The 11047-nt window shown below is 58.9% G+C and overlaps 1 protein-coding gene across 1 annotated transcript in view; it reads right to left on the bottom strand.

Moving 5' to 3' along the window:
- The window catches only part of UNC13A (unc-13 homolog A), a 129395-nt gene that overhangs the window by 7552 nt on the left and 110796 nt on the right, over positions 1-11047 (bottom strand). The window contains exons 39-43 of the mRNA XM_075123302.1: positions 8912-8968; positions 8368-8448; positions 7870-8017; positions 528-620; positions 20-179 (exon numbers count right to left, since the gene is read on the bottom strand). Coding sequence (XP_074979403.1) covers positions 20-179; positions 528-620; positions 7870-8017; positions 8368-8448; positions 8912-8968 — 539 coding nt within the window. The remainder of the gene's footprint in view (positions 1-19; positions 180-527; positions 621-7869; positions 8018-8367; positions 8449-8911; positions 8969-11047) is intronic.

Genomic DNA, 11047 nt, shown 5'->3' with positions numbered 1-11047 from the left:
CCGTGTCAAAGCCACTCACAACTGGAAGCTTTCGTTGTATTTGGGGGCCCAGCTGTTGTTCTTGGACTTGGTGGCAAATTTCCTCTTCTTGTCACTGAGATGGGGCCCAATGATGTTGACCTCGATGAAGGGCCGGAAGATGCCCGATGTTTGCCACTTGAGGTCATTAGCAGCCACGACTGTGAGAAAGGAAAGGGTGCATCAGCTGGTAGCTTGGGGCCGTGGGGAGGATGGGGGGCACTGGGAGGGCTGGTGGGAAGGTGTGCAGCCCAGACCAGGCAGTGCTGGCTGCTCCTAGCCTTTGGCAACCGAAAGTTCAATTGCTGAAACATTGTGACCACAGGAGACTCCCTCCTGCCCATCTCCCAACAACCCTGGCGGCAGGGCAATATCCTGGGCCAGCCAGGTAGGGCTATTGAAGGGGTTCAGGCATGTGCATGTCCCCAAAGAGCCGGGAGGGTATCCCTGGCCTCCTGCCTCCCTCCCTGTGCTCAGAGCACTGGGCACGCCCCATGCCGGGCACCAACCTTTGACGGTGACTTTGTGTTCCCCGGTGCCAGGGTGAGTGAAGAGCTCTATGTGGATCGACACCTCCCCGACTGGGTCATCCACGCCAGATCCTGCGCCGCAACGGCAAGGCAAGCTGTGAGCCCCCCCTCCAGCCAAGCACACACGGCAGGCCAAGTTGGGCCCACCCTGCTGGAGGAATCAGGTCACCAGCTTGGGCTGAGCACCTCAAAGGCAGAGAGGAGACAACTGCTCATGGATGTCCCCCCCACCCCCCGACATGTTCAGCAGCGTTTTCCTGTTCCCTTTCCCACCCAGAGCCAGCATGAGACGGCCCGGGGGCTGTGGAGAGCCAGCTGCAGCTTTCCCCTTGCTCTGAGCAGGGCCCCGGTGAAAGGAGCATGATGGTTGTCCCATTGCCCCCTGGCCCATGGAAAGTGTTTCCTTTCCCTTCCCTAGGGCGGTCCCCTGAGATGCACTACACCCACTATGGGCCTGGTGTTCCACCCACACCGGGGCAATCGAGCAATTCCAGAGCCAGCACTGGCTCTGTACTGGTTTAAGTGAGCTCGACTCTGACCCGGACACCTTAGACCCTTCAACTACCCATTGATGACAGAACAAGGAGCAATGGTCTCAAGCTGCAGTGGGGAAGGTCTAGGTTGGACATTAGGAAACACTGTTTCATTAGGAATCATAGAATCATAGAATATCAGGGTTGGAAGGGACCTCAGGAGGTCATCTAGTCCAACCCCCTGCTCAAAGCAGGACCGATCCCCAATTAAATCATCCCAGCCAGGGCTTTGTCAAGCCTGACCTTAAAAACCTCTAAGGAAGGAGATTCCACCACCTCCCTAGGCAACGCATTCCAGTGTTTCACCACCCTCCTAGTGAAAAAGTTTTTCCTAATATCCAACCTAAACCTCCCACTGCAACTTGAGACCATTACTCCTTGTCCTGTCCTCTTCCACCACTGAGAATAGTCTAGAACCATCCTCTCTGGAACCACCTCTCAGGTAGTTGAAAGCAGCTATCAAATCCCCCCTCATTCTTCTCTTCTGCAGGCTAAACAATCCCAGCTCCCTCAGCCTCTCCTCATAAGTCATGTGTTCCAGACCCCTAATCATTTTTGTTGCCCTTCGCTGGACTCTCTCCAATTTATCCACATCCTTCTTGTGGTGGTGAAGCCCTGAAATGGGTTACCTGGGGGGGGGGGATCTCCTTCCTTGGAAGTTTTTAAGATCAGGCTTGACAAAGCCCTGGGTGGGGTGATTTAGTTGGGGATTGGTCCTGCTTTGAGCAGGGGGTGGGACTAGATGACCTCCTGAGGTCCCTTCCAACCCTGAGATTCTCTGATTCTATTGAGTAAAGGAGGAAACAGCTGCCCAGAAACAGTGCAGCCTAGTGGGCTAAGACTAGGCTGGGAGGCAGGCGCTCAGCGTCCTAGGCCTGGCTCCATCACCCTCCCTCGAGAGTCCCTTTGGCCTACAGCCCCAAAGGGGTTGAGGGGCCAAGCTCCCAGCCCCTTTGAGGAGCTGGGCTCTCCCCTCGCATGGTCGGCGTGTCTTTGTGGAGTGTCACCGGCTAACCCGGGGCCTGGATCGTGCCTAGCACAACGTGAGGCTGCTTTTGGGTTGCACGTTTAGGTGCAGCTCTAATGCCCGCGCCATGGCCAAGTTCTACCCAGCAAGGCCGTGGCAGAACCAGGCCTAGAACCCAGGAGCCCTGACCCCCCCCCCCCCCCACGTCCCCGCTCTGCTGTGCAGCTCCAGACACCCAGGCAGCCCTGCGCCTGTGACAGCCCAGCCCACGTAGGAAGCGTCACCCTGCCAATGCATTCGGAATGACGTGCAGGAGCCAGGAGGGGGGATTCATGGCTCTTTTCGCCATGAACCGTAGAGAACGGCAGGGCCCAAGCTAATTGCAATAACAAAATTGCTCAGTTATTGAGCCATAATTCACAGGTGGCAGCTCATGCCTTTGGGGGCGGGCCCGGCCAGGCTTTAGACCCTGTAGTCCATCCGGGGGCAGAGGCTGGGCCTCTGGGCAGGACCGTGCATGAGGCTGAGTGACGGCCAATTACCACCCGTTTTGTTCTTTTCTAATGAGTCCCTGGGAAGCGACTCGACTTTGGCAGCAGGCAGGTTGGGCTCAGCGAGGGAGGCTGCTACATCCCCACCTGCTGTGTGGTGCCCAGGAGTGGAGGAGGCTGCCCACGGGCACGGGGGGGGGGGGGGGGGGGGCTCCTGTCCCAGAGAGCAACCAGGGGCGAGCCCCACTAAGGACACCCAGGCAGCCCCGGAGTCAGAGTGCCCTGCCTGGGGCAGACGCTGACAGCTCTGCTGAGCTGTGGGGAGCAGGGGGGAGAGTCTTATAGGCTCCACAGAGCCCCCACCCCCATCATATTTCACCGGGACCTGCTTGGAGCCATCAGCCCAGAGCCCACCTGATTTCTGGCAGCAGCGTCTCCTTGATAGCCAGAATGCCACAGTCACAGACTAGCAGCGCACAAGTCCACGTGACCTGAGCCCACCAGCACCTCCCCAGCCCAGCCCCCAGCTCCCCCACCCTATCCTACCCCCTGAAGGCTGACCCCCCACCCCGCCTTACCCCACAGGCAAATCCTGACCCGCAAGACGGTTCACAGTCCAGACAGGGTTCCCTGGGGCTCTGCATGCAGGTGGGGGTGACGGGGAGGGGAGAGAGGATGGGAGCAGGTGCATGATGAACAATTCAGTCCAACTGAGGGTGGGGGCGGGGGTGGGGGTAAGACATTTAAACGGTGGGTGGGCGGAATCTTCCAAACCATCATGGAAAACAGCCCCGGCCGGAGAAGGAAAGGCTAACGTCCTCTTGTGCAGGGCTTGAGTCAGACGAGCAAAGACCATGGATCGCAGAGCAGGAGTCCCTCGCCAGCCCCAGCAGCCGGCTTTTAGCCAATCATGGCTGGGCTCTGAGTCGGGGGATGGGGAAGGACACCCAAAGGTCCCTCCCACCAGGGATTAGGGTGAGCTACTGCTGGATAGGGGGGCATTAGGCCTGGGCTTCTACTGACTTGCCCAGGTTGGTGACTTTCGGTGGGGAGGGTGTGACGAAGTGGGACTGTTCTCAGTGTTTCTTCTGAATAGTGTGGGGGGTGCCTCAGTTTCCCCTGTGCAGTTCTTAAGTATCTAGGGGGTGGGGTAAGGTATATGATCACTGCAGAGCCCTAGAGGGCAGGTGTGTGCAGGGGTCTGGACACAGAGAATGGCCGACACCCTCTTTCCTGGCAACTGATGGCCTGGGCTCTTCCCCACTGCAAGGTGAGAACTAAAGGGTTGGAGAACAAAGGAATCAGGTGACTTCCTGGCCCGGGAAAGGGACAAAGCCCAGAGGAGGAGGGGCTGGAGAGAGTTTCAGTTTGGGGCTGGCTGGGACATGGAGTGAAGGGCAGACGGGGTTGTCTCGCTCACTGCCTCCCAAAATGGACCCAGCTGAGGGGTCCTGTTCTCTGCACCTACAAGCTCTGTTTTAGACCATGTTCCTGTGGTTTAATAAACCTCTGTTTTACTGGCTGGCTGAGAGTCACATCTGACTGTGAAGTTGGGGTGCCTGAGCGGACTCGCTGTGGGAAGCGCACGGAGGGGCAGAGGATGCTGAATGCTCCGAGGTCAGACCCAGGAAGGTAGAAGCCGTGTGAGCTGTGTGTCCTGCAGACAGGCTGCTCCCAGAGAGGAGACTTCCCCAGAGTCTTGCCCGGCTTCATAGTGAGCAGTTCCAGAGCATCGCCCAGGGAGTCTGTGACAGGGGGCACCAGAAAGAGGGGAGCAGTGAGACAGCCTTTGAGGGGGCATGTGCGGGGGTCCGCACTGAAGGCCCCCCACATTGTTGGGGAAGGGGTCAAAGTCTCAGCCTCTATCCCATGCAGCCATGTTGCCCATATACCCAGTGTGTGCACTGGGACCTGTAACCTAATGGCCAAATGGGTGTGTGGTAGAGGATAACAGCCTACTACTGCTAATGGCTACCAGAGCTCCTGTAGTGCAGAGGTTTGTTCTGCCGCACTGAAGCAGCTGGATTCAAATGACTGTAGTGGACGGGAGGTGGCTGGTGCATACAGCTCCATCTCAAAGGTGGAGGTGATGGGACCGGGCCCCACTGCTGCTCCAAAGGGGGTGCGGGGCTGGGGTGAGGGGGAAACTCTCTGGATCCATAGCCTTTGGCCCCTGCGTGGCTAAACTCATGTCTCTTTTTCTTTTCCCTCCAGAGCTGCACCAAACTAAAACAATATCCCCCCGGAGTCACATGCTGAGACTCGCTCAGTCCATAAACCGAGGGAGGGAGGAGTGATCATCTCTGTGCTCAGTGCAAGCATGGAAAACACAAAACGCAGTGACCCCTGCACCAGGCTGAATGGCACCAACACACGAGGGCTGGAATGCAAGTGGCAGGGCCAAGCTGCATGGGGGGGAAAAGGGGGCGAGGGGATGGGGCAGCCCCACCCCCGCATTCGGATGCACTCTTAAGGCGGGCAGGACTTATTTGCACCCGGAGCAAGGCTAGTAAGAGTCTCCGTGAGGCTGGTGAGCCGCTGGCCGCATCTGGGCCCCCTCGGCTCTCTTTGGAGCCCAGTGTTCAAAGGCCGAGGCTGGGCTGGCTCGGATTTCCACCTCCCACACCCTGCCCTGGGCTCCCCAAAGGTTTGGAGGCAGGCAGCTGCTTTGCTGAGGCTCAGCAGCTCAGCGGCGGGAGGGAGCTCTCGGCTCTTTGCTGCAGCCGTCTCATCGTGGGGGCGGGGGGAACCTCGGCCGGCTCCCCGTCATTTCCCACCCACTTGTGAGTGCTGTGAATGCCTGCACCGTGGGAGAGGGGGTCTGGCAGAGGCAGAATAAGACCGAGCCCTTGGGTCCCTGGGATCAACGCCCAGTGACCTAGATTCACAGGCCCAAAGAGACCCCTGTGATCAGAGCACAGGCCTTAGAATGTTACCCACGGATTCCTGCATCCAGCCCATAGCTTGTGGTTGAGCTAGAGATCTTAGCCAAAGACCCCCAGTCTAGGGGTACAGACTCCAAGTGAATCCCTTGGTAGGCCGTTCCCATGGTTAATGACCCTCCCTGGGGCCACCTCAGCAGTGAGCCAGTGAGAAACACCAGGGCTGGGTGTAGCCCTCAGTTAGTGAGCAAATCCGCCCACTTCAATAGGGCAAGTGCCGACTGAAGGCCAACTCTCATCGAGTAAGGTGCCTCGGAGCCTCTGGGCCTAGGAGTCTAGCCAGTGGCCAAGAAGGGATGACTTGGGGGGAGAGGAATTGGGAAGAAGTGCCCATTTGTGGGGCCGAGGCAGGTTAGGGGTCTGGCTGGAAAGAAAGACACAACCACCTCCTCTCTCCCCATCCCCAGCTGCTTTTAGAGCGAGCATTCCCCAGCCCTGAATGAACAGGCCCCCCGTAAGCCACACGACACCCCCTCCCCATCCTCCCAGCTCTCCAGGCCTTTGCGCCCCGATCGGGGTTGGAGGGACTGTTACTAGCTCTGGCCGGTTGGAGGTGGGGTGCTCAGGACGGGTGCATCAGGGTTCGGAAGTGTTAGACGTACCCTTCTCAGGATAAATTTCTTCACTAAGGGTAAACCTAATACCTTTTCCACCATGGACTAGTAAAAAGGTAAACGAGAAAGAGAGAGAGACACAGAGAGAGAAAGAGAGAGAGACACACACACACACAGAGACAGAGCACGTGTAAGGGAAGGCAAAGGGAAACATTGAAAAATAGGGAGGAAAAACAACAGAGAAAGAGATCAGATCTCGCAGACAGGTGCCGGCTTCAGCTAGAGAATCCAAAACAAGACGTTACAGCGACATTGTGTTAGACAGTGGGGGGGAAAAGGGGGGTGTGCTGGGAGCCGGATGCTTCCAGGAGGATGGTTTGAGTAATCTGGGGCCAGCGTCAGCTGGGGTCCCCCGTGGACAACAGCGATTTAGAGTCTGTGGAATTTGCCAGCAGGCGTGGGCATCGCACTGCCTGGGAGGGGGCTTTTTTCGCTGCATTGTTACTCCAGGATCCCTGGTGCTTTCATACAGGTTGTTACTGCCGGCTGGGGGCTAATTAGCACCAATTGGGAGGGTGGGTCTGTGGCCTCCTGTCCCACTAGCAGTGGAATCCCACAGTCCACCACCAGTACCGAGTCACTAGAGCCCTGTGGATGTACATGGCCCTTGCCAAGGGGGAGCGGGCAGCATTACCATCTCCCAGCACAGCCTCTTTTGCACCCCCCGCTCGGCCACCAGACTGGAGGCACAGACAGGACAAACTCCCCACTATGCCTGCCAGGGCTCCACCCGACCCCTGCAGTGCCTAGCTGGTGCCCACGCGCACACACTGGAGGGCCTGCCTGCGCCGTCCAGCACTGAACCGGTTAATTCCTTCTGCTGTCTGGAGAGTCCCTGACTCGGTTTCCCCTCCCGCAGTGGTCCGGACCAGGGGGAGCTCCCTGTGCTAACCTGAAGAGGAACAGGCCTGGATGCGAGGCAGGAACCAGTGCTGGCAGCTGTGGCCTGTGGGGAGCGGCATGTGGAGGGTTAACCCCTTCCAAGCTGGGCCCTGCACACGGGGTCCATCCCCCAGTGCTCCTGGGGCACGCTGAGAATTTTATTTAAACATTTTTGGAAGTGGCCAGTGAGTTGGGGTACCCGGAGGGAGGCACCTGGAGCCTGATTTTTGGGGGTGCTGGTGGCCTGTAACGTCAAAGGGAGCTGGGGGGCTCCGTGCCTCTGACAATCAGGCACCAGGCTGAGCTTCCAAAAGCTGCGGCACCAAAACCAGTGGCCACCTTGGGAAGGCCCCCTCCTGCCCCAGCGATGCCCCGGCTGTTGGCTCCCCTGGGCCTGGAGCCCGGGAGTGCAGGACGCAGCCAGCACAGCTGCTATTCCTGGGCGTCCTGTAGGATCCCTTTGCATGCACCCCAGATTCCCCTGCTGCGTGTGCTCCATAGGTGCATGTAGCAGTTATAACAGGGGCCAGGCTGCTGGCCTGGGGGCTCTCGGCCCCTTTCCCTAGCAGTGCCAGGGCCCCACCACCAATGCCCCCTGCCCACCAACTCTCCAGCACCCAGGCAGGGCAGCGGAAGGGCTGATGCCCCACTGGGGTTAGAGTCCTGTTTCACTGCTACCCAAGGAACAGCAGGATACACCCCCAGCAGGTGCCCTCCCCACAGACATGCCCAGCACGCCGAGTGGGGTTCGCTGGGCTGGCCCAGTGCCCCCATCCTGGATGCACCCAGGACATTAGGTGGACATACCCAGGACACCAGTCAAACAAGTGGGCGCAGCGGCTGTGGCAGCCCTTGGCGGGGTCTGCGCAAAGGGGGCCGTGGGGTCTCTTACCCTGAGATGACTGAGTCTGCACGAAGGTTTTGATGAGCAGGTCGGTGGCCTGCGTGTACAGAGACAGGGCATAGCGCAGCGATTGCAGGTCGGGGCTCTTCTCCAGGAAGGTCTTCTTCAGCCCCACTCCTCCAGCATGGAAATATTGCTGAGGGGGAGACAGAGGAGACCGGGTGAGAAGGGAGCCATGTGGGGGTTCAGGGAATGGTGGGCATGGCTGGACAGCTACCCAAGGAGCCAGCATAGTGGACAATCTGCTGTGGGCACAGTCCCAGGATATCCCAGCAGGGAGGTCTCCGCTTCTCGCTCGTGCCAGGGTGCTGTCGTGGGCGGATGGGAAATCCTGCTGCAGTTCCCTGGCTGGATGGTGCGGACACCTCTTCTGTCTCCACTCCCAGAGAAGGGGGGCTTCGACAGACTGCATTTATCCCACCCTTTAGCAGGAGGGAAAGGTGGGCAGGCAGCCGACCAGGTGCAGGGGAGACGGCACGGATTTACCTTGATGGTGTCCAGGGCCAGCTCCACCACGGCACACTGCTTGGGGGTCAGGCTCTTGGCCTCCTCGCGCACCATGTGGTCCTGAAACCAGCAAGTTACTCAGTTAGAGCCAGGGCTGTACCATGCCAGTTCCCAGGATAGTGCGCCTGCCTCCCCCCCTGCCAAGCTGGGGTGACAGGTGCCTGATGTCTCTCAATTACTATACCAGGTCCTTTTCATAGGATCATAGAATATCAGGGTTGGAAGGGACCTCAGGAGGTCATCTAGTCCAATCCCCAATTTTTGCCCCAGATCCCTAAATGACCCCCTCAAAGATTGAGCTCAACCCTGGGTTTAGCAGGCTAATAGCTCAAAACACTGAGCTATCCCTCCCCTTAATTAGCCTGGTTTCTTGCTTTATATTAACGATGTCTCTGACAAGCTAAAGAGACTTCCAGGTGCTACTGCTTATATTCCAGCATTACAATAACTGGCTAATTGACCTCTGGGGAGGAGCAGCCTCACCCAGAGATTAAATATACCGGTGCTGTCCCATTCCTTTTACCTTCAGTTTGGACAGCTGCCCCAGCTCCTTGGCCGCATTGAAGATCATCTGGGTGCCCTGCAGTGCACAAGAAAGAGAACAAAAGGCGAAGAGGCTTGAAAGCGATTCTTCCCCATGCTAGCTGACCGTGCAGGGCCCACCCCCAGTCACTAGTGCTGGGAGGAGAGACCGCCTGGCAGGGGATTGCAGGGCAGTGCAGGGGAGGGACAATACTAGGGTATAGAATGGCGGGGGGGATGTGTACGAATAGTGCCCTGTGGGTTTCCCTGAATTAATTTCACCAGATCCCCCTGCCGTGACGCACTTGAGCAACCAAGGGGCCTGGGGCTCCACCCGGCAGACGGACCAGCCGGCATGTGAAAAAATGGACTCCCCTATATTTGTACCAAGGAAGCAGCGAGTTGGCAGCTCTCTGCCTGGCAGGGTCCCCAGGCCCCAACCCCTTCTGGATAGCCATGGAGATGTTTGTGACTCACGCAGGCTGATGTTAACGAACACCCTTGGAGCATCAGTCCAAATGATTTGCGGGGGTACGTGTGCAGCACCCCTCCTCTCGCTGGGCTTGGAGAGTGGAAGTGCTTGACTTCCCTCCACTGCACGCGGTTCCGGCTTCATGAGGGCTGCTCCCCTTCCTACTCCCACTGCAGCTGTGTGACTCTGGGGAGGAGCTCCCAGAGGGTGCATTGGCCTAACCCCAGCCAGAGCTAAGCCATGACTGACTCTCTGGTTACAAAGCAGCAGCTGCTCTCCCTTTGGCCCGTGCAGGCCCTTGTGACCTGGCCCCGATGGCTGCACTGGCCAGGAATGGCTCTGGGCAGGAGGGGTGGAGTCCTTCCCTCCCTGACCTGCAGTTTGCTGCTGGAATTTTCAAAGGGGACCTAAGAGACAAGCCCTAGCCCCCCCCCCCCCCGATGGCTCCCCAGGGCAGAGTGGGAGCCGGGGCCACTTGCTTCCCTTCCGCTCCGACTGGCCTACAAGGTGCCTTTCAGCCTCCCAGCAAGTCTGAGTCAAGATCTGACCCCTGCTCCCTTCTGCCGCAGGATCCCCACCCCGGGCCCTGATTCTGACGTGCATGAGTCCAATGTTCACTCTTAACCCCCTGGGACCAAACCGTGGGGCTCAGGGTGGGGGCAGGGGAGGTCAGAGAGACAGTCTGACACCCACCTTGCTTCCCCCCCCCCCCTCCATCCCCACAGAGAAACGAGCCAGAGAGCAAAAGAAGAGAGGACGTTTTAACAGGAAAGGAGCGAGAGAGCGGGTGACACAGGGCAGAGACACACAGGAGCTGGGAGGTGACACACAGGTGACAGGTTCCAGCCTAGAGGAGGAAGGTCCAGCTTGCTGAGCTTTCAGGGACCAGCCTGGGTCCCCGGGGAGCCCTAAGGGGCACTCGGTGGCCATGTGATGCTCATGCCTCTGAGCGTCCTTCTAGCCTCCCTGACAGCAGTTCTGCTGTGCGGGTTCCCGCTGCCCGGCAGCTGCTGCAGTGCCACCTTGGAGAGGGCACCCCTTGGCCACGCGCTGGTCGACAGGGTCACCGGAGCTGGGGGTCGTGAAAGCTGACACCCCTTGGGGAGGGGTATCTCACAGGGGAAAGGTCACCCTTCCCCCAGTGCCCCTTTCAAAGGGCTGCTCCCCTCAGCTCCTTGCGACGAAGGAAACCCGGCCCAGCCAGGCCTGGAGTGAATCAGGCTGTGGCCTGCCCATGGTGGGGTGGGGAGGCGAAGTCACTGCCCTCGGGCCCAGCTCACCGTCTGCAGGGCCCCCCACGAAGCAGCTGAAGGAATGGCAATGCTGCAACTGCCCTAGGGCTTCATGGAGCCCTTTGCTCCCACCAGTGACCGACAAACCCAGCTGCCCCTGCAATGGGCCCTGTCCCACGCCACAGTGGGGCGGACTAGGGCACAGCCGGAAAGTGGCCGCACAGTGAGTCAAAGCCAGGAATGACTCCTGACCCCAAGTCCCTTGCTCTAACCACTAGGCCTAGTCCCTCCCAGAACCAGGCAAGAACCCAGGTGTCCTGACCCCCAGTCCCCTGCTCTAACCACTAGGCCCCACTCCCTTCGGCAGGGTTTGGATTGCTGGGCGAGCAGGGCCCAGCCCTGCCTACACACCCGGCCCCAGTCAGGAATGGTT

This window comes from Caretta caretta, chromosome 25 (assembly GCF_965140235.1).
Source record: "Caretta caretta isolate rCarCar2 chromosome 25, rCarCar1.hap1, whole genome shotgun sequence".
Classification (NCBI taxonomy): domain Eukaryota; kingdom Metazoa; phylum Chordata; order Testudines; family Cheloniidae; genus Caretta; species Caretta caretta.
This window is presented reverse-complemented; position numbering and strand designations above follow the sequence as displayed.